The sequence below is a fragment of the Mustela lutreola genome, chromosome 5, assembly GCF_030435805.1.
Source record: "Mustela lutreola isolate mMusLut2 chromosome 5, mMusLut2.pri, whole genome shotgun sequence".
Lineage (NCBI taxonomy): Eukaryota > Metazoa > Chordata > Mammalia > Carnivora > Mustelidae > Mustela > Mustela lutreola.
The window spans coordinates 150,713,990-150,737,887 of NC_081294.1; the positions used below are offsets into that span (position 1 = coordinate 150,713,990).

Below are 23,898 nucleotides of genomic sequence, written 5' to 3' on the forward strand. Positions count from 1 at the left end.
AATCTTAAAAAAAAAAAAAAAAAAATCACTTGGGCACCTGGGTGGCTCAGTTAAGCGTCCAATTCTTGATTTCAGCTCAGGTCTTGCTTGATCTCAGGGATGTGAGTTCAAGACCTGCTCTGGGCTCCATGCTGGGCATGGAGCGAGCATGCACACAAACATAATTAAAAAAGTAAAAATTAAAAACAACAACAAAAACCAACCACCTGGAATGTCTTTACAGATGGTATCACATTTTTCCCATTCAAAAAAAGTATTTGTAGTCATGTCCAGACAGTTTTTCTTAGGACACATAATCTATTTTCTGTACACTAAGAAAATCACACCCATCCCTCTATCTGTCCCCTAACAAAAGATGTGGAGGAAAAAAAAAATCTCTTAATTATAGTATCAGGAAGGGTGGTGTCCACTGACCCAGAATGACCTCTGGAGCTCTGTAATGCCGTGTAGATACCAAAGTACTATGATGTTCATCATCATACGTTGCACTTCCAAAGTCAACAACTTTGATATCCGTATTTTTCAATGTGCGTTCATCACGTTTCTAGAAAAATACAGTTGAGTCAACATGAAGATCATTAAAGACACGAAATACTTTACAGCACTTCAAAAGACATGCACATGAATTATCTTTTTGATTTTCAACATAACTCCATGAGAAAGGTAAAGAAAGATTATCCTTTTTTGGTTAAATATCAAGATATAACCAGCCTCAGAAGTGAAAATAAAATTCCTCATCCAAGATCACCAAAACAAATTAAGTTTAAAAACCACCACCAAAATTAAAATAAAACTGTAACTTACCATTTTAGAATTATATTTGACTACATAGTCAGACTTCACAAATAAAATATTTTCAGGCTTCAGATCTGTATGGGTTAACTTATTATGATGCAAAACTACAAGAGAACAAAAAGACATTTTTAGTTTCACTTATGTATTTCATCTGTATTGGGGGACACTTAAGATTAATAGTGATATAGGAATTTCATCTTTACCTATGTGTATTTTTATTTTTTTTAAATTTTTTAATTTTTTATTTTTTTTAAAAGATTTTATTTATTTATTTGACAGAGAGAGATCACAAGTAGATGGAGAGGCAGGCAGAGAGAGAGAGAGAAGCAGGCTCCCTGCTAAGCAGAGAGCCCGATGCGGGACTCGATCCCAGGATCCTGAGACCATGACCTGAGCCGAAGGCAGCGGCTTTAACCCACTGAACCACCCAGGCGCCCTATAATGTGTATTTTTAGTAACAATATTTTGACATGTTGCTTATACAGTGAAAACTTAATTTTCTGGTGTTTAAAATTTATCAAGTATACTTACAATTTATAGACTGGCAGATCTGATATGCCATCTGCCTGATGTGGTCAATTTGAAATGGTAGAAAGCTATTTTCTTTAATGAAATCATAGGTACTAAGCCCCAGTAGTTCAAACACAATACAAACATGACCATGATGATCAAACCATTCTAGCATCTGGACACATCGGCTAAAACAGATCAAAATAAAAACAAGTCAGTTCACAGAATTCTGGTTATTTTAGGCAACAGGACAGATCACAGTTTAAGTTTATACTTACAAGACACTATTGGGATCAGTACTATTTAAATGCTCCAATACTTGGATTTCTGAACGAGCTGCTTCACGGTATCGACCTACATTTTTTACAATTTTCACTGCTACATGCATGCCATCCCTTAAAAACAAAATTAAGATGAAAACCATTTATGTATAGGAGCAGGATGAAGACATGTGTCCTCTAAAGCATAGTCTTACTGAGTATCAATTACTCTGTTAGTGTTCTAAAAGTCTTTCAGGACATCTTATATCCAATTCCACATAACATCCTTTCAAAACAACCTGACAAAACACAATTTCTATAAAGCAATTAATTCCTTAATACTCAAAAATTTTAATGTTTTCAGAATTTTATATTTACCTAGACTTCACACAAAAGTTAAAAAAAAAAAAAAGATAAAAATAAAACCTCAAATAGAACATGCTACTGCTAAAAGCGTATGCTCAGACCCAACCTATGCCAGAAGGCGCACAGGTTGTTAGTGACAAAGACAAGGCTTGTCCCTATGCTCCTCAGTCAAATGGAAAAAACAGACACATGAACAACTTACAAGGTCAGAAGTGCTTCCTAGGAGCTACTACACAGCAAAGAGATGGGCAAGCCTAACAATTAGGGGGCTAAGGGAGGCTCAAACTTATTCAGAGAAGAAGCTGACACGTGACTGAGCCCTGAAAAATAGCTCACAGTCTTTAAGATTTGGGAGGAAAAGTGAACACGTTCAAACAAAGGACAGACCATCAGTAAGTCATGAAGCCAGAAAAATATTTACTAAATTCACAGACTCAAGTGAAGAGAAACAGCTAGTGTGGGGCACAAGCTTTAGATCAGGGTATCTGTAATACTTTCTAAAACGTATCAAGTGGGGCGCCTGGGTGGCTCAGTGGGTTAAAGCCTCTGCCTTCGGCTCGGGTCATGATCTCAGGGTCTTGGGATCGAGCCCCGCATGGGGCTCTCTGCTTGGTGGGAAGCCTGCTTCCTCCTCCCTCTCTCTGCCCACTTGCGATCTCTGTCTGTCAAATACATAAATAAAATCTTTTTAATAAATAAATAAATAAATAAATAAAACGTATCAAGCCGTTTCTTGAGGAAACAGGTTTCTTCAAATTCCTTTTGTCTTCTTTTCTAAATTTGATCTTCCTGAAGATGAAATAGCACTCAAGCCTTTTTTTTTTTCTTTTTCTTAAAACTCTGGTCCTTCCACTTTACACAAGAAAAAAAAAAACTTCATATCCCCCCATTAGTATATTAAGATATGTGCCGTAGGGGGCGCCTAGGTGGCACAGCCCATTCAGCAGCTAACTCTGGATTTCGGCTCAGGTCATGATCTCAGGGTCATGAGATCCAGCCTCAAGTCTTGCTAGGTGAGCAACACCACAGAATCTGCTTGAGATTCTCGCTTTCCCTCTGTCCCTTCCCTCAGTCTCCCTCAAAACAAACAAATTAACCTTAAAAGAAAAAAAGAAAATATATGTGCCCTAGACTGTAAAATGAACAAACCAACCACCAACCAACCAACCTTGAGCTTTCTAGTGGCTGGACAGCAAACCTTTTTTCTAAGTCTGGTGGTTTCCAATTCACTGTTTTCAAAAAGCCCCAGTGAAACTGTGCCCTGATAAATCATTAAAAACTTATTTTCATGATAATCTCCCTATGACACTTTGCATGTATCTCAAGACTTCAAAGAGTTGCTATGAGACTTCTATGACAAAACTCCTTCTAGTATCATCTATGTATGACCCAAGTTTTCTCAGTGCTTATTAGCTCTGGGAATGAAAAATTAATAAAGCTGTTAGCTAAAACTACCTCAGTAATTACAATGAACACTTGTATACTTTCAACTTACAGATTACATGTCATCTTTTAAAAAAGGAAACACCTTTTTAAAAAGCTATTATTTATTTATTTATTATTTGGTAGAGAGAGAGAGAAAAAAAGATCACAAGTAGGCAGAGGTGGGGGGTGCAGACACTCCCTGCTGAGCAGGGAACCCAATGTGGGGCTCAATCCCAGGACCCTGGGATCATTACCCGAGCTCAAGTCAGATGAAGCTTTAAACCACTGAGGCACCCAGGAGCCCCGAAAAAGGAAACATCTTAAGTTAAGCACTTGGAAGTATGTTTATGACTACATGTATTCCTTTTTTAAAAGATTTTATTTACTGGTATGAGAGAGACACACACAGTGAGAGAGGAACATTAGCAGGGGGAGCAGGAGAGGGAGAAGCAGGCTTCACGCTCAGCAGGGAGTCCAATGCAGGGCTTGATCCCCATGATCTCAGCCAAAGGCAGCCACTCAACCACTGAGCCACCCAGGCGCCCCATGTACTCCTTTTTTTTAAGCCCAAACTAACCCAATACAAGACACATTTCCAATTAACTTTTGTATTTAGGTCAAATAAGTATCAAAATTTGCAAAGATTTCTACTTAATCAATTGAATACCATTAATTGGAGTATCTCAAATACAATTTGGAATCTCAAGAAATTTTAGTTTATTTTTTAAAAAGATTTATTATTATTTGACAGAGATCACAAGTAGGCAGAGAGGCACACAGAGAGAGAGAAGGAAGCAGGCTCCCTGCTGAGCAGGGAGCCCGATGCGAGGCTCGATCCCAGGACTCTGGGATCATGACCTGAGCCAAAGGCAGAGGCTTTAACCCACTGAGCCACCCAGACACCCCTCAAGAAATTTTAAAGAACAATGATAGGGCACTGGTGAAGTCTGAGTAAGATCTGTAGATTATCTAAGCAAAATTTGAAAATATGACACGTGTATATACAGAGAATGAGAAAGAAAATGTAAAACGTTAACCCATGGAAAATCTGGACGAAGGATATTTAGGATTTTTTCTGTTCTAGAGAAACTTTTCTAGAGGTCTGAAAGTATTTCAAAATTTCCCTTTACATTCACATTTTTGTTGCAGAAAAGACAGGGTGATAATAAAAGATACTTAATATACTTTATGGAAAATGGAATGAAAATAACTTCAAGAATAAAACATGTTTAAGCATTCAAGAAGAACTGATTCATGGCTAACATTAGATATATCAAGTTGCTAAAGTATTTAGATTCCCTCAAATATATTTAAATAAAAAAGTTTCAAAATATATTAATGTTTAAATAAGGTAAAAATCACCTCCTTCCCAACTACTTTATTTTTATTTATTTTTTTAAAAGATTTTATTTATTTCACAGAGAGAGAGAGAGATCACAAATAGGCAGAGCAGCAGGCAGAGAGGAGGAAGCAGGCTCCCCGCTGAGCAGAGAGCCCTATGTGGGGCTTGATCCCAGGACCCTGAGATCATGACCTGAGCTGAAGGCAGAGGCTTAACCCACTGAGCCACCCAGGCGCCCCCCAAAACTACTTTATGATGAAAAATTTTAGATGTCATTTTAGAGATGTGCAGTTGAACTGGTTTTAAAAAGGTTCACTTATAAAAAGTTTGCAAACTACAGAACAGAGATCTGGAGGAAAACGTTAAAACAAGACACAGAGGGCCAAATCACAAAGGGTTTCATATTAAAGAATCTGGCCTTTATTCTGCACTTTCAATAACAGAATTTCTTCATAGTTAAGAAGCTAACTCAAGGGGTGCCTGCGTGGCTCAGTCGGTTAAGTATCTGCCTTCAGCTTGGGTCATGATCCCAGGATTATGGGATCAAGTCCTACATGGGGCTCCCTGCTCATCGGAAAGCCTACTTCTCCCTCTTCATGCCGCTCTATTTGTGTTCTCTCTATATATCTCGTCAAACAAGTAAATAAAATCTTAAAAAAACAAAACACCTAACTCTAATATGCAGATTTGGGAATAAAGGTTTTTGTTCTGTTTTTGTTTTGTTTAAGATTTTTATTTATTTATTTGATAGAGAGAAATCACAAGTAGGCAAAGCAGAAGGCAGAGAGAGAGGAGGAAGCAGGCTCCCTGCTGAGCAGAGCCCGATGTGGGGCTCAATCCCAGGACCCTGAGATAATGAGCCAAAGGCAGAGGCATAACCCACTGAACCACACAGGCGCCCTGTGTTTTTGTTTTGTTTTTTTGCCATAGAAGCTTTTATTTCATGAAGTCTGAAGAAACAATGTACAAAATCTGCATGATATAAAGCACAACTGTGATAAAATGAAATTCTTCTAGTAATATCTAGTACTTAATAGCAGACTTTTCTAGTTGTAATTACGAATCACTCCCCCAAAAGCTGGAAGGTTCCAAAACCTTTTATTTTTAAGATATCATTTATTTGAGAGGGGGAGAACAAACTCGCTTATGAGCATGAGCAGGAGGAGGGGCAGAGGGACAAGCAGATGCCCCACTAAGCCTCCCTAATGGGGGCTCGATCCCAGGACCTGGAGATCATGAACCTGAGCCAAAGGCAGACACTTAACCAACAGAGCCACCCAGGAGCCCCTAGAAGGTTCCAAAACCTTTTAAACAGAAGATGTTCCCTTCCAATCTTTAATGACACTCCAGGGTAGACTGCTTTTTGCTAGGCCATTTCTTCCACTGTGTGATTTTCAGATGGGGAATACATGTTTCCCACTGAGATTAGAAAAGCTTTATTGTCTCTGCTATTCAAAACTAAAGCAAAGCACTCTAAATCTCACGTAAGGGTCAAGGCCTAAGGTCTAGGAAACCCCTTTACTTGAAGACCCACTTTAATTTCAACAAACACCATCCACAGAATTAGTCAGGTTTTTGTTTACTTTTAAGTAATCTTTACACCTGCCCTGGAGCTCAAACTCACAACCTGGGAATCAAGAGTCGCACACTCCACCAAACGAGCCAGCTAGGTGCCATTTGTCAGCATTCTTGACCAAAATCCACATTCTTGGTAAATAACCCAGACACAGTTCAAGAAATTTTGGGTATTTACACCACCCAGGAAAACACGTGGCTAATACTTAAAATACCATTTCATCTAAATAACGGATGTTTCCCAAGAAATATCAGAATGTGCAAAAAAGAAAAAAACAACTTACATGCCATGATCAATACACTCTACAACTTTGCCAAAGGCCCCTTCACCCAAAGTGTCCACGATTTCATCTAAAGTAAGGGAGGAGAAAGATGAGTAAGTACCTGAGATCAAATTATCTAGTTATTCAAACAATGAATACTTAAGTGTGGAATATTTTCAAATGATCTCTATCAAAGCATAACTAAGGTTCCAGCACTCAAATTATTTTATTTTCAGCTGCTACAAAAACAATTAGATAGAGCTATCTTTCTTGCTCTAATCTCAAATTCCATTGATTATTTTGGAACTTTAGAGTAGAAATATTTTAAATTCTACAGAAAAGAAGAAATACAAAACAACAAACAAACCCACAAAAAACAAAACAAAAAAGCAATGAAGAGTTCTTTAGCCCCCCGCTGACAAACTATTCTTAAAAAGATTATTCTGTCTGCAAAGTTAAAAAAGTGTTGAAAAATATTCTATACATCTTGCTCTTAGAACGTCTCCACTTTGACAGATCAGGTGACCCTCCTCATCATCCTCTATACTCCTGGATCTTTTCCTTCGGTGGCTCTTCTGGAACGGCAAGTGGGCAGCACCAAGATCGTCCAGCCAATCAATATATCAGAGTGAATTCAGGGCAGAATACGCAATTCATTCAGCGGGGAGATATTCAGGCATTCAGATAAGCACCAGGCCACGAACAGTTGGCAGGAGCAATTTCAAATTCAGTCCCCAGAAATTCACAGGGCACAGTTTATGTTACAGAAGAAAAACATGGCAAGGAACAGATTTTCAGATAAGATACTTAAAGTGGCAATAGAAAAAAACAACACAATTGTCTCTTTAAAATACTGATTTAATTGAAGTCTGAAATTTAAAGAATGCAATGTCATGATCTACTAATCTCTTGTGCTACAATAGCATATGCTGTGAACTAAGATGTCTAGGTTGTCAGGAAAAGGTTTTAAAATGTCAAGATTAGTTGGAATGTTTATTTAGCAATATTTTAAAATATACATAAAGTAAAAGGGGAAATTAAAGCTAGTTAATTTCAGCATTCAATCTAATAATCAAAGCAACCTCTACTGAAAAAAACTTGGGGAAGAAAACAATTTATTCAAAGTTTACGATTAAACTGGTGAAGATGTCTGAGTATAAAAAGAGGCATGCTTTTGGCTAATGCATTTTCCATTCAGCACCCATTTCAGAATTTCAATGGAACTAGCTACGGACAATGACGCACTGTACTCTGGGACTTCCCTACCTAGAGAGTAACAACAGTTAAGTATCTGCCAGTGCAATGTTATATATTTGTTTCCAACTCTCAGGAAAAGGGCTTCTTTTGAAATAAAAAATATAAATAAATTAAATAAATAATAAAAAGCTTAAGATGAAAGAAAAGATGGGTGCTTCATCTTTTCATAAAATTATATTACAAAACTAAAAAAAAATTTAATATTAAGATCAAGAACTCATGATCTGGACTACAGAAAATGAGTAAATGTGGGCAAATGAAGGCTACCTAATAAATACAGATTAGCTATGAGAATCTGAATGTTTAAGGACTCAAATAATATAAACACAATTATAATATATCCAAATAATATTATATGTATATATAAACTTCTTCAAACTTACTGGCTTCTTAAGAGCTTTTTACACACAAATAAACATCCACCCAAATAAAAACAAAATCAATCATACCGAACGTGACTGATGACTTGAACAATGTCTATTACGCTTCCTTTTAGGACTGCTTCTCCTGCTTCGGACGGAAGATTTACTGCAATGGACTCGATAACCGCTTTCAATGTCTCTATGATAATGTCTAGGTACATAGCCTTCGCAGTAGTCATTTCTGTATTCATCAACGTATCTCCGGTCCCGATAATCTCTCTCATTCAAGGACCTCGCTTCTAAATAATGACTGCGAACACAGTAAAGGATTTCAAATCATTCTCTTCATTCTGCAGCAGTGTAGCTCAAACAGAACATTCAATAATTCCTGGTTAAACAGCTAACTCAGTAAAAGAAAAAAAACCTCAAATTGATGGATTAGTTTATACTTATCTCACAAACTTAAGACATAATTTTGCTTTAACCAACAAGTGGGTTCACATTCTCCATCAGATACACTGCTATCAAACACCTCACATCAAGGAACAAAGCTTGAGTCAATTATGTTATGTTCAGGATTTACTAAGTGTCCCTTTACCTTTTGGAGACAGTTAAAACAGAAAACTTCACAAAACTGCTCTTCTGCAATTTATCAGTCTTATGATATATGCATCTGTAACTAAGCTCACTCGCTTTCCTCACAGAGCCACATACAATCAGAGGCAGGCAAAAACAGGATTCCTTTCTCTTTTAATATTAAGTGAATTTTAGTTATCTCTGGCACACACAGAATTCTTTTATGAAAGGTGTACTAGAGCTAGCAGGAATCTTACATGTATTCCAGTCCTTTCATTTCACAGATCACTGAATTAAGATCCCTAGAAAGAAAAGGATTTGCCATGGTTGTAGAGCACATTCTAACTATTACATGGGCCAATTTTACTACACATATCACCCATCCCATCTCCTCTCCTCTCCGTATTCCTAGCTTTCTGTTTTTCCTTTTAGAGAAACAGACAACACAGCTTTTGAAGGTTGCCTCATGTGCCAAAGACATTAAAATATATTCCCCACAAATGAGAAAAGGATCTTGTAATTGCTTGCCTAGGATTACAAAACACCCACCCGCACCACCCGTATTTCCCTTTGCGTTTCTCATTTCCTGTCATTCCTGCTTGCAAATACTCAAAAATTCTACATGGGAAACCTTATCATCTAGTGCCATGGTGCTTAACTTCTGAATCTACAGATCCCTTTAAAAATCTGATGAAAGCTATGGACCCTCTCCCCTGAGAAATGCACAAATGTGTAAACAAAACTCGGCAAGGAATTTCATAGAGGTCACAGACCCCAGGAAGTCAACAGATCCCACTTAAGTAGCCTTGATCTGATGGAAAGAAAAGGACATAGATTCAATTGGCCCAGTTTCCCGTCCCCCTCTCTACCTGGGATGGTGTCCTCTTCAACAGAGTGCGAAGCTTCAAGAGGGATGCACATGGAGCACTGAGGGAGAGAGGGGACACCTGCCCAGTCAGACAAATCAGCTAAAAGAATCCTGACAAGCAATGGAGTGACAGATGTTGACTAGTTGCCCTCACCAACATCATTCTTTCCCCAGAATATGCTGTTGTTCTTTTTCCCAGGGGGGCTGGTGTAGGCAGAAATAAAAGGAAAAGCATCTCTAAACTCCTACTCAACAGGGCTGGCATCAAATCCAGGCTAGGGAAATGCAGAACCCCCTTTTCTCCCTTTTGTCAGTTTCAATCTTAAGTTCTAACCATTGGAGAAACAACTCCGAATATTACAATAAAAATGTGGGTCTAGGTCAGGGATCTGATCACTTGGCCTCAAACTGTCAACGAGAAATCTACAATACATCAGGCTAGAAATTACCTCACTATTAAGGGCATCCTTTTTAATTCTGTAAGGCATCCCTTCCATATAAGTCCAAAGCCTATCAGAAAAAACTAATGCTCTTTAAAAAAACTAATAATGTTTAGCTGAAATAGTACATAAAACTAGAGCTGCAGTAATCCATAAACAAACTACAGACTGACAAACATGAGGTGAAATAAAGCCATGAGGATAAACTAGAAAGATGAGGGACCTCTTCAACCTGTAACAACCACGCTTTAGAGATCATGTAAAGTCTACAGAATTATAAAGGCTATGTATGGACAGAGTGGACAAGATGAATAGATTGATTTAAATTCTAAAAATATTCACTGAACGTCCAGTGAATATTTCACTGTGGTCCTTCAAAATAGCCAAGACTAATGAGGCTACGGGCATTCGTTTTTATTTCCACACAGGTCCTGTGGAAGATAAAAAAATATATATAAGGCAAAATCCTTGCCAACAAATGAACAATTTGAGATTACTAACATAAAAACAAAACTCGACAATGCAGGTAATGCTGAAAGGCTGCATGAGTGCTTAGGATCATGGGGGTGGGGTGTGGAATGGGACTTAAAATGCTTAAAATGGCGAGAGAAGACTTCATAAAAAAAGCAGAGTTGCATCTTAAAGGGAAGTCAAGATCTGGATAAAGTAGAAAATGGAAGAAATGCCAGGGGAGAAGAATGGCATTAGTACCATCTCACATTAACAGATCACAACAGTGTTCTGGGAGATGGGTTGTCTATGTATCGCCCAGAAAACAGTATGTAAACAATTAGAGCAAGACCAATATTCCATATAGGGGAACAAACAGAGGCAAATAAATAAGCAGGGAACAGATCATGCGAATCTTGCATGCCAGGCTAAAGAGTTTAAAATAGTGTTTTCAAAGGGTAGTCTTTCTTCAATATTATCTAAATATGAATCATTAAAAATGAAGATCTCTGGGCCCCAGGTCAGAATGACTAAATCTACATCTGGTAATATGCATTTAAAACATACCTCTGAGGCGATCTGTTCATTCTCAAATTTGAGAATCACTGGTTTAAGACTTGACACTCTAGGTTACATAAGAAGACACTTAAGAACTTTTACCACAATATACAAAGGCATTGTTCATAGCCACATGAGTCTTAGTGATATAGTACAGAACTAATTAAGCCTGTACCAACGGAGACCAATTCACAGGCTACCGCCAAAAGACAAATCAGAAAGAAAAGACACTTTGCAATATGTATGGAAAAAAAAAAAACTTAAAAAAAAAAAAGATTCATAGTAAAAGCTCTTCTAATCAGTGCAATACTCTGAAAGAGAAAAAACATGTATTGGACAAACTCACTAAAACCTTAAAAATTCAAATTAAAACCACTATTCTTGGCCTTTCAAAATGCCAAGACTGGTAGGAGCATGGAAACATGTTGTAGAATCTGGTACAAACTTTCTAGAAAAAAAAATACATGAATATATAGCGAGAGCTTTATAATAGTTCACACCCTTTAATTTAGAAATGTCCCTTCTTAGAACCTATTTTCAGGAAATAATCAGAGGCAAGGACTTGTAAAGAATGAATTTTTTTTTTTAAGAACAAATAGAAATAATGGGGGCCTAACAACCTGCCAAGGTTACCTTCTTTACAGTTTACTGCAGTTAGAGACCTGTAGTAATTCCAATTATTTTATAAAAAATACCACTGTAAAGTTTCTTAATCTTCAAAAAAGACTATTAGAATATTCCAGATTATTGGGGCGCCTGGGTGGCTCAGTGGGTTAAGCCTCTGTCTTAGGCTCAGGTCATGATCTCGGGGTCCTGGGATGGAGCCCTGCATCAGGCTCTCTGCTCAGCAGGGAACCTGCTTCCCTCCCCTCTGCCTGCCTCTCTGCCTACTTGTGACCGCTCTGTCAAATAAGTAAATAAAATTAAGAAAAAAAAAAAGAATATTCCAGATTATAGAGCGCAATTACCAAGAGACACCTCTAGTGCCGATATCAAAGAAGCAGCCTGGCTTACTGGTTAATTGGACTGATGTAGTATCATGTTTACGCAGTTAACTGTGAACATGAAAACTGTTCATCACTCAAATCCTCCTTCCTACATTTACAATAACAAACTTATCAATTATTAGTACTATGATGTTAAGCTTCACAGGGCATTTTTATTTGTTAATAAAAGGGTACAGACGTTTTTCTGCAGTGCACTCATTAGCTCAGGTCACGGTCATCCTGGTGAAAACCCTCCCTCTTCCCCACATGACAGTATGTGATGAAGAAAGATTAATCTACAGTGACTACCAACAAGCTCATTGTTCCACTGAACAAGTCTGTTTTAGCATGGAGAAGGAAAAAAATTACATACTGTTTTTTAAAGTAACCCCAGCTGGCTAATTTAGAAAGCAATCTGGCAAACAGTCTCAATGGAACATCTGTACAAAACAAGGAGAAAACATACAACCAACAAAACAAATGAGAAAGGGAAGTTAATGGAAGACAGACTGAAAGAAATGCTACTCACCTAGCCTTTCTTTAATCCTTTAGGAACTTTAAAATTTCTTTAATTCTATATAAATGTACCACCTCTGAATTTTACCCAGTAAGCATATACTGGGTAAACAGGACACATGCTATTGAAAAACTTACACTGAGGCCCTTTCTTAAATTACTGGTTCTTACAATAACCAAGTTTCTAAAAATCGTACACACCTTCACTAGCCTTATCTACAAATATAACCTATAGAGTACAGTTTAAGTGACTAAGCCCCCCATGCACTCTACCATTCCCAAGCAGCACATGCTGGTTTTCTCATCTGGATTAACTCTCTCTACCCCCTCATCATCTCTCATTTGTGCAACCCTAAATGAGCACCCTAAAATACATATCTCCTCCTACATACCAGTTAAAGGCACTCACTGGGCATCCTAACATCACTATGACTAAATTGTTCATGGCTCACCGCCCTGACTACACTACTGGCACCTGGGACTCAACTGTCTCCCACCAGTCCCAGACAGACATCAATAAGTAAGAGTATGAACTGTTTTATTCATAGCTGTAGCCTCAGCACCTGTACAGTGTCTAGCCTATAACAGGAATTCAATAAACATTTTCTGAGTATTTGTTGACTTAATGAATTATAAATCTGACAAAATAAAGCTATATAAGCTAATAAGAAACATTAAAACTACTTGTGTTAAAATCCTACTAATTCAAAAGTAATTTACCAATCAGATTCTTTAAACTGGTGATGTGGTTTACAATGTCTGTTTTCTTGCGTACTACTGTGGGACCTCCTCTTCCGTTTGTGACTTCCACTGTAGCTTTCATGTCCCCAGCTTTCTCTGCTATCCCAATCAGGGCAGTGAGTTCTTTTGGAATGCCGCATCTGTTAATGGAAAGGAAAAGTGAGCTATGGAGGCTATAGATGATATGTTCAGTAAATAAAATATCAGACAGTATTTAAATATAAACACTCAGCACATGAGCTCATACTGGTTCTAAAGTATTTGTGGGTGATATTTCCCAAGGCATGGGGTACCATTTCCATTGTATGTCAGATGACTGTAAATGGCATATACAAATCTAGTACCAAATGATGCAAGACACTGTGAGACCTTAATAATACATTTTCTTGGAGCGCCTGGGTGACTCAGTTGGTTAAGCAACTGCCTTTGGCTCAGGTCATGATCCCGGAGTCCTGGGATCAAGTCCCACATCGGGCTCCCGGCTCCATGGGGAGTCTGCTTCTCCCTCTGACCTTCCCTTCCATGCTCTCTCACTTTGTCTCTCTCTCTCAAATAAGTAAAAATCTTTAAAATAAATAAATAATACATTTTCTTTCAATTTTTTTTTTAAGATTTTATTTATTTATTTGAGAGAGAGACAGTGAGAGAGAACATGAGCGAGGAGAAGGTCAGAGGGAGAAGCAGACTCCCCATGGAGCCGGGAGCCCGATGTGGGACTCGATCCCGGGACTCCAGGATCATAACCTGAGCCGAAAGCAGTCGTCCAACCAACTGAGCCACCCAGGCGCCCATCTTTCAATTTTTCTAAATAAATGCTCACTTTGGTGTTTATCTCCAACTAACCTTTGCCAACTGCTATTGTAAACATAGTTGAAAGAGCCACGATTCAGATTCAGAACGCCAGTAGACCATATCCAGTTAGAAATTAAAAACTGGAGGAGTTTTAACTCACTTTTATTACATTTTTAAGGTTTTTTTTTTTTTTTTTAAGGATTTTAGTTATTTATTTGACAGAGAGAGAGATCACAAATAGGCAGAGAGGCAGGCAGAGAGGGAGGGGGAAGTAGGCTCCCTGCGGAGCAGAGAGCCTGATGCGGGGCTCATGCGGGGCTCTATCTCAGGACCCTGAGATCATGACCTGAGCTGAAGGCAGTCTTACTTAACCCACTGAGCCACGCAGGCGACCCTATTTTTAAGTAATCTTCATACCCAACGTGAGGCTTGAACTCACAATTCAGAAATCAGAAGTCACATGCTCTACTGACAGAGCCAGCCAGGTGTTCCTTACCTTCTTTTTATAGTAAATGATCTCCTAATCAAGTTATTAATATGAATTCTTTAAAACAAAACGTTAACTTGTATGGACTATTTTATTTTTATTTTTATTTATTTTTTTAAAAGATTTTATTTATTTATTTGACAGACAGAGATCACAAGTAGGCAGAGAGAGAGGAGGAAACAGGCTTCCCGCTGAGCAGAGAGCTCGATGCGGGGCTCAATCCCAGGACCCTGGGATCATGACCTGAGCCGAAGGCAGAGGCTTTAACCCACTGAGCCACCCAGGCACCCCTTATGGACTATTTTAAAGAGAAATATCCTAAGTTTCATATGGCTTTGGCAAAATTCTGTAATACAGACAACTGAAATCAGAGAAACACTAGGAATGCTAAATATAGGGGATGACATTTTAAAGGTACAGAAATTTCTTTTTTTAAAAAATGCACTAGAGTTCCTTTTTCTAATCTCAGAATGACTCCAAGCTTTGGGGGAAAAGGTAGGACATGAGTTGAACACAGTATTCAAACACAGAAACTGAATAGCAAAACAAAGATTTATTTATAAATGCATTTTCTCTATTTCCAGATCATCTTGCAATTAGTCTTAAAATGAAAAGGATGCATATGGTCAGTGAAATCAGATGAGGATAGTGAGCAGTCCCTAATTTCCTGCCTCCATCTACAACCTCAAATGCGTGTGTTCCTTCCAGGCTCAGGATCTGTGTTCTAACAGTGTAATCACGGATTGCATGGAGCACTGGGTGTGGTGCAAAAATAATGAATACTAAAAAACAAAACAAAACAAAAACAAAAAACTGTTATGCTGAAAATAAATAAAAAATAAATTAATTTTAAAAAACAAAAAACAGTGTAATCACTATCTGCTGCTCCCCATCTTAATTCTTTTACAAACCAGTTAAGTTTTAACAGTGATACCCAAACTGCTCAAAGGGGGAGCTCTGCAGTTAAAAAGCTGAAACAAACAAACAAAAAAAGGTAAAATGGAGCAAATTCAGCTTAGTTTACTGCCTTTAGCTTGCCCAAATGACTCAGTAACAAGCAAACAAATTCAAGTAAAAATTTAAATGATTTCAAATGCATTTAAAACAGACTTGAAATGAGGCAGCTGCAATTCTCTTGGGAGGTATTCCCTAAGAAAATATTTGTATCATACCTTTTGCTTAAAAAAAAAAAAAAAAAAAGGGAAGGCATTGGTCAGGTAAATCAAAAATTCTAAAACGTGTTAGGATTCTCACTGGGTATGATTAAGTGAGCATTCCAGTGTGATAGAGTCACCCTCAAAATGAGAAACTGAAGTGAATGACACTACAAATTAACTTGAGGCAAAGGCCAACAGAAAAGCCATCTAAAATAATGTGTATTTCTAGTGGAATTCTTCCAAATCTTCCCTTCATCACCCCAACTGTCTTTTAACCACATTAGTAATTCTTCAAAATAGCTTGGTTAGGTGTTCTTAAATCACAGCCAGCAAAATTACATGGGATGACGGAGGATTATTACCATGACTATCCATTACGATTGCCGTTTTTGAAAACATCTCTGCTTTAGCTCTGTGGGGTGTTTTCCCCCGCTTCTGTCGTCTGCCAAAACCACCTCACCTCTAACAATGCAGAATTCTCAAATCACCAAAATTATCAATACCCAAACATTAAAATAAGAACCAGCACCTGGGAGGACCAGAGGTTTTTTTTTTTTTTTTTTTTTCATTTCTCTAGTCAAGTTCACTGCTTTAAATTTAATCCAGCTGTCATGAAGTTTTTCCCTTACTGATGTTCAAAAATACTGTCTGAGGAGGCAAGGAGAAGAATTCCAGATCTACAGGTTACAGATAAAGTTCCTTCACATCCACACAAAACGGAGGGGGGGGGGGGGCCGCACCATTGATAATTATTACTCTACCTTCAATTAACAAAGAATCTTACACGTGAGAATCACCACCTTCCACTGAATGGATCCACTTAGCAATGGATTCTCTCACTGCCCTTTCATATCCCACGATTTTATGCTGTGTACATGGCTTTATTTATTTTATTTGACAGACAGAGACCACAAGTAGGCAGAGAGAGAGAGGGGGAAGCAGGCTCCCTGCTTGAGCAGAGAACCCGATGCGGACCGATCCCAGGACGCTGGGATCATGACCTGAGCCAAAGGCAGAGGCTTTAACCTTTTAAGCCTTTTAACCTTTTTTTTTTTTTTTAAGATTTTATTTATTTATTTGACAGATAGATCACAAGTAGGCAGAGAGGCAGGCAGAGAGAGAGGGGGAAGCAGGTTCCCTGCTGAGCAGAGAGCCCGATGCGGTGCTCGATCTCAGGACCCTGGGATCATGACCTGAGCCGAAGGCAGCGGCTTTAACCCACTGAGCCACCCAAGCGCCCCGCCTTTTAACCTTTTAAGCCCCCATGTGCAGGGCTTTAAAAAATGGAAATGGGGGAAAGTTCCGATTAGATGGCTCCGGAAGGACTGCACTTAACCGCTAACGAGACGTCGGGAGGTGTGTGTGCCCGGAGCACAGTCACACCAGGACGGCTATAAAGCAAGACTAGGCTGGAGGGTGGGGGTGGCGCTTAGGTAATCAAGGACAACCTGGGGCCCCAGTTTCGGAAATGCAGATCTGCGCAGCAACGCTGTGCTCCGTTTCGGCGGGGGTGGGGGGCAACAACAGCGCTGCACGAGGCACAGACCCCTCCACAGTTGGCCTCTCACGCGCACAAGCTCAACTCCACCACCGGGACTCGCAGACTTGCAGTTCCCCCGACGCGCAGTCAGTCCCCACCCCGCCCCAGGCACCTGGCCAGGGCCTCTGGCGCACTCGCAGCTGAGGCTAGAGGCTCTGACTCTGGAAAACCCCCGGAACGCTACCAACCGGCAGAGACCCGGCACTCTGAGGAGAACTCGATCTCCGACTGCACAAGCCCTCAAGGGCGGCTCTCAAAGGGTCTTCCCGGTAGGTCCTGGCTCTTGCCGGCGGCACGAGCTAGGGCTTCTGGAGCCGCGGTGCGAGCGGCCGGGGCCATCAGAGACGAGTCAGCGACGGAACCGCGGCCCCGCCGCCCCAAGACTTTAAACCTACCAGGGCACCTGAGCAGCTCTAGGTTTCAAACGCCACCAGCGGGGCTGTGCTCCGAAGAAACCCCGATCGCCAAGGCCCCGAACTGGGTCGTTTCTCCGACACCTCGCTTCGAGACTTAAAAGAACGGAAAAGGCCCACCCAACCCACCCAACCCACCCAAAACCTCACCTCCGGAAAAGCAAAAGGCCTTCTGGCCGAGAAACGCCTCCAAACCGCCGTCGTCTCTCTCCAGCCGCTGCGACAAACACCCCACAAAATGGCGGCAGCGCCGTTTCCTCACAAACCCCCGGCGGCCTCTAGCGCCACCTACGCCGCGCGAACGCGCCTGCGTGACAGAGGCTCGCGCGCTCCCGCCGCTTCGCGTAAGGGGCGGGGCTTCTGTGACGCGCAGGGCCGGGTTCGGCCCTCCACACTGCGGCTGCGCGGTCCGGGTGGACCCCGCCCGGAGGCCTGGGAGTGTGGGTGGTGGAGGGGACCCTTGAGGTTGTTTTCACTGCGGTGGAGTCTAGATGGGTCTCTGCCCTAACGTGGTGGGATGAGTCTGCTCCTTGAGGTGGGACCGAGTGCGGCATCCCTCGGCAGAATCCGCGGTGGCCGCGTGTCCTGCTGTCTTGCTCAAGTGGACCGCACTATGGCCCTTGAGCTGACGTCCCTCGGTCTCCCTCGGTCCCAACAAGCCAACAGCCAAGCCCCCAAACCTGCCCTGTGCCAGGCCCGGAGCTGGTGCTGGGGGCAGTTCAGTGAACAGGATAGGAGAAGTCCGGCCCGCCTGGGAGCTTCTGGTCTAAAATGGAGTGAGATAAATAAAGAGGATGACTCAGAAAATAAGCTCAGGTTGCTTCTTCTTTTGAGGCCCGTGCTCCTCATCAGAAGGACACAACAAAAAATGAAGTTTCTGCTGAGGCTCCTTACAGGGTTCTTCCCTGTAAGGACTCTGTTGTGGTTTCTGGTTCCCCCCGGCTGATGGTAGCTGGACAATTCCCCTAACAAAGCTCCCATTTTTGCGTCCCTGCTGGGTGGGTTTCCTTTAACCGAGGCAGAGTTAGCTAGCATCTATTAGCTCAACTAAAGTATTTTGCAGTTCTGAGAGTCCCTAGGAGATTCTCCATTGTGTGTAGGGGAAAGAGAACCAGTCGGAGCCCTAGGAAACGCTTTCAAGGAAAGGAGGGAAAGAGCCTGGGTAGGAATGATCAGAAGGAGAGGAGAACCAGAAATATGGTCAGAGAAAGCTGGTGGGAGAAGAACTGAAACGAAGGAAAAGCTGGCAGCCAAATGCTGGGAAGGGGTCAGATATCCTTAGTACTGAAAAGCGTCAAGGGGATTCTGTATTCATCCTGATGAGGATTTATAGAATAAAAGGGAAAGCCAGAAATCAGGTTTGGGAGGGCAGGTTTGAACGGGTTTGGGTATAAGCTCATGTCGAAAACCTGAGCTCTTGTATATTGTTAGGTGAAAGGAAGTCCCTGTAATTTTGTGATCCGATATCCGTAGAAACCTGGCCAACCTACTTAGGATAACCAAAGGCCTTCAAAACTTGAAGTAGAAAATATGTAAGTCCTCATGGAGATCATGACACACTTGTTAAAAAGATAATTGGAAAACTGGAAATGAGAATTCTTTGTGCTATAGAATGAAACAGACAGATTATTCTCCTCTGGAATAGGCAACATTTCTGTAGATAAAACTTTAAATCTTGCCCATCCTTCCAGTCCATCTCTGAGATGCTGCCCCCAACTCGATCCATTCCCTTCCTCTTGACTACATGCCAGTTAGAGATGAGGTCTCAAAACAGGTAGCCACAGCATACTCTTATGCCTGGAGCCACCAAGATTCAATTTTGCCCAAAACGTGAAATTTACTGGTTTTCCAACTGATTACCCATACTGCATCAGGGACATCTATCGGAGTGTTGAACTGAGTGGAGTGGGCCATCTTGCAAGGTAAAGTGGGGTTCAGCTTGCTGCCTATATAGAGGCATAAATTAAAGATGGCACCAAAGAAAACTTGCTTTTTTCCTTTTTGCTGAGAAATTTTTGTCTTAAGAGGTTATAAGACAATGAGGTCAGGAGCACCTGGGTGGCTCAGTGGGTTAAGCCTCTGCCTTTGGTTCAGGTCACGATCTCAGGGTCCTTGGATCAAGCCGCACCTCAGGCTCTCTGCTCAGTGGGGAGCCTGCTTCCCCCTCTCTCTGCCTGACTCTCTGTCTACTTGTGATCTCTCTCTCTCTCTCTGTGTCAAATAAATAAAATCTTAAAAAAAAAAAAAAAAAGAATGTGGTCAGGACCATGCACAGTGCTGCTCAAACAGCAATACAACGTTTGTCACAAGGCAGCCCAGTGAAAGGCTTGGACAGTTTGGGGTCCAAGTCTTGATTTTGGCTCCAGTCACGATCTCAGGGTAGTGGGATCCAGCCCCACATTGGGCTCTACGCTCCCCCTGATTGTGTGTTCTCTCTCTCTCTCTAAATCTTAAAAGAGAAAAAAAAGGCAGCCAAATGGAAAGATACCTACAGAGGCATTTATAGATATCACAGAAAAGTGTTACCCAATAGCAGAGTCTACTTTGTTGTTGCTGTCTTGTTTTAATGTCACGGGGAGTATTTATTTATTTATTTATTTTAAAACTTTAAAAAAATTTTTTTATTTTTTATAAACATATATTTTTATCCCCAGGGTTATTACTTTTTTTTAAAGATTTCATTTATTTATTTGACAGAGAGAGAGCATGAGAGAAAAGAGTTCAGAGGGAGAAGCAGACTCCCTGCAGAACAGGGAGCCCGATGTGGTACTTGATGCCGGGACTCCAGGATCATGACCTGAGCCGAAGGCAGTCGCTTAACCAACTGAGCCACCCAGGCGCCCCTCATTTGGAGTATTTAATCTTAAGTGTTGGGTACCTGGGTGTTAAGCATCTGCCTTCGGCTCAGGTTGTGATCCGAGGGTCCTCAGGCAGAGACCCACATCCAGTTCCCTGTTAAATGAAGAGTCTGCTCTCCCTGTGCTCCTCCCCCCACCCCACTCATGCTCGCACTCTCTCTCTCCCAAAAATAGTTAATTAATTTTTAAAAAATCTTAGTTTTGAAGAGTAAGCAGAGGAATGTTCTTGTATAGTCTAGCACCGTTATTCTACTTGCTTAATTCCAGACATAGAAAACAGTCATCTGGGGCACCTGGGTGGCTCAGACGGTTAAGCCTCTGCCTTCGGCTCAGGTCATGATCCCAGTGTCCTGGGATCAAGGCCCACAGCAGGCTCTCTGCTCAGGAGGGAGCCTGCTTCCCCCCTCTCTCTCTCTGCCTGCCTCTCTGCCTGCTTGTGATCTCTGTCAAATAAATAAATTTAAATTTAAAAAAAAAAAGAAAGAAAAAACAGTCATCTATGAGAGCAGAGTTCCAGAGGAAAAGTCTAAATGATCAAGTAAATTAATTTTAATCAAACCTTATCATCTCTATAGCAAAACCTTTACAAAGGCATAACCAATCCTTTCACAGAGTTATAACTTGTCTTAAGTTGCGTATTCCTTATAATTACCAATCTGTGTTCAATTAGATTTTTCATTTGTGTTTAGCTATCAATTAACTACCCATTATATGCTAACCACTGTCGCCTCAATTAATAATCTAAACAACTCTGTAAAGTGATCGAACTTTGGTTACTTGCTCTAGATCCCAGTTAACAAATACCAGAACCAAGATTCAGTCTTAGCCTTGCTTGCTCCAAAGTACTTGTGTTTAACTATTTTGCTAGTGCCTCAACTCCTAGAACAAAGTGTATAGCAACTTACTTTCATTAGTGTTTATGGAAAATATGCCGACCCCATCTTTCAGTAACACCAAAGGAGTCTGTCTTAAAAAAAAAAAACCCAACTACTCTCCATGGTGATGTATCATGGAGGACTGCTTATGATGAAACAATGGGTCACATTATCTCCAGCCCTCCCAGGTCATCAAAGGCCTCAGCAGGCTTCATTAACTGTTTGACTGCAATTTACAAAGGACATACCTGCATCCCATGCTGCCCAAGATGGGTAACATCCCCCGTTCCTCCCATATTTCCTGACACTGGTTGTGATGGGATTCACCCAGCACAGAATTTATAAGCAGGATTCAGTCCCACCAGACAGTGCTAGAAGAGTTCACTGATACACAAACCACTTTGCTCCGTGTATGTGAGGAGGGGAGTCAAAGAGTGCTGGAAGAGATTTAATTCAGGGGTTCAGGAGGGAAAAGGATAGGGTTTTTTGTGAATTTCCACTGCCTCCAAAAAAAGGGCTTCCAGAGCAGGTTAATAAGTTACTTTCTCAACCCCTTCTTACCAATAGTCTCAGCTGTCCACCACCCAGTGAAACCATGGCAGGGAAAATATATTTACCTAACTCCTGAGTGTCTTCTGAACGTTGTAGAAGCCCACATGAAAGTCTGAAAACATGTCATATATATTTGTCTTCAAATCTTCTGGGATTGGCCCTTTTTTTTTACTGTAGAATTGTCAAGTTCTTTTTTTCCTTTTTTTTTTTTTTTTTAAGATTTTATTAATTTGACAGAGAGAGGGGAACACAAGCAGGAGGAGTCGGAGAGGGAGAAGCAGGCTTCCCGCTGAGCAGGGAGCCCCATGTGGGGCTGGATCTCAGGACCCTAGGATCATGATCTGATCCCAAGGCAGACACTTAACAACTGAACCACCCCGGTGCCCAGAATTGTCAAGTTCTTATGCCATGTGCTTAAATGACACACTGATCTGGGTGCCAAGAATACAAAAGTATACCAAAGTATTTGCCCTCGGAGAGCTTAGATTCCAGTGGGGGAGAGAGAAAGAAAATAGAATAAAATATTTCAACCTTTTTAAAAGATTATTTTAGGCACCTGGGTGGTTCAGTGGGTTAATGCCTCTGCCTTCAGCTCAGGTCATGGTCCCAGGGTGCTGGGATCGAGCCCCACATTGGGCTTTCTGCTCCTCAGGGAGCCTGCTTCCTCCTCTCTCTCTCTGCCTGCCTCTCTGCCTACTTGTGATCTCTGTCTGTCAAATAAAAATCTCTTTAAAAAAGACTATTTTAGAGAGAGGGAGATAACAGGATGTGGGGCAGAGGGAGAGGGAGAGAATTTTCAAGCGGACCTCTGCTGAGCGTGGAGCCCAGTGCAGGGCTTGATTTCATGACCCTGAGATCATAACCTGAGCCAAAACCTAGAGTTGGGCACTTAGCCGACTGAGCCACCCTGATGCCCCCAAATACTTAAACATTTTATATATGTATGAAGGAAACCAACTGGGGACTGAAGGAATAACTGAGGAGGGTCATCTTTAAGTAGGATAAGAGGAGGACTCTTGGCAGATAGGACAAGCGGAGCTAAAGGGAGAGAAGAAAGTGGTCATGGGAATAGTGGAACAGAAGCCCACTGGAAATACAGAAGCCCACCGGAAGTCCATTTAATTCCATAGGGCAACAAGTGTGAGGATACTCTTTGACATTTAGTGATGGGAGGAAATGTAGATGTTCCTCAATAGGCAAGTGGGCAAATGAAATGGTACACAGTTGATCCTTGAACGGTGCAGGGGTTAGAGCCGCAGACCCCTGCTGCACCTTTGAAAATCTGTGTGTAACTTTTGACTCCCACGAAACTTAACTACTCAGAGCCTATGGTGGATGGGAAGCCTTGCAGATAATATCAATAGTCCATTAAAACATTTTGTATGTTACATGTATTATACACTGTATTCTTATAGTAAAGTAAGCTAGAGAAAATGTTAAGGAAATCGTAAGGAAAATACATTTACAGTACTGCACTTTATTTATTTAAAAAAACCTATGTATAAATAGACCCACACAGTTCAAATCTGTGTTGTTTAAGGGTCAAGTATATACTACACATCAGTTAAGGCAATGAACTAAATTTACATATAGCAATTCAGACCAGAGAGCTTAACACTGAGTGAAAAAGAAAATGTGATTTGTAATGCAGTGTCAATTGTGCTGTTTTTTTTTAAATACTTAAAAAAAATTTTTTTTTAAACATGTAGCAACTATGCTACATGTTTTCAAGGATACATATATATTTAAATAAGCGACTTGGGGCACCTGGGTGGCTCAGTCAGTTGAGCATCTGCTTTTGGCTCAGGTCATGGTCCCAGGGTCCTGGGGTGGAGTCCTGCATCAGGCTCCCAGCTCAGTGGGGACTGGTTCTCCCTCTTCCTCTGCCTCTCCCTCTGCTTGTGCTTTCTCTGTCTCTCTCTTTCAACTGAAAA

General features: G+C 40.9%; 1 protein-coding gene across 5 annotated transcripts in view; it reads right to left on the reverse strand.

Annotated features, from left to right (window-relative positions):
- Positions 1-21,524, reverse strand: part of CLK4 (CDC like kinase 4) — a 29,390-nt gene extending 7,866 nt beyond the window's left edge. The window contains exons 1-9 of one of the 5 annotated variants that reach the window (XM_059175867.1): positions 21,443-21,524; positions 13,270-13,430; positions 8,243-8,465; positions 7,021-7,111; positions 6,558-6,624; positions 1,584-1,700; positions 1,327-1,493; positions 805-899; positions 415-544 (exon numbers count right to left, since the gene is read on the reverse strand). In XM_059175867.1, the coding sequence (XP_059031850.1) occupies positions 415-544; positions 805-899; positions 1,327-1,493; positions 1,584-1,700; positions 6,558-6,624; positions 7,021-7,111; positions 8,243-8,465; positions 13,270-13,430; positions 21,443-21,448 (1,057 nt within the window). In that variant the 5' untranslated portion in view covers positions 21,449-21,524. Of the gene's footprint in view, positions 1-414; positions 545-804; positions 900-1,326; positions 1,494-1,583; positions 1,701-6,557; positions 6,625-7,020; positions 7,112-8,242; positions 8,466-9,600; positions 9,659-12,406; positions 12,467-13,269; positions 13,431-17,661; positions 17,781-17,829; positions 17,989-21,442 lie in introns of those variants that run through there. The other 4 variants (XM_059175868.1, XM_059175869.1, XM_059175870.1 and 1 more) reach the window with 4 other exon arrangements.
- Positions 21,525-23,898: the final 2,374 nt, after the last annotated feature.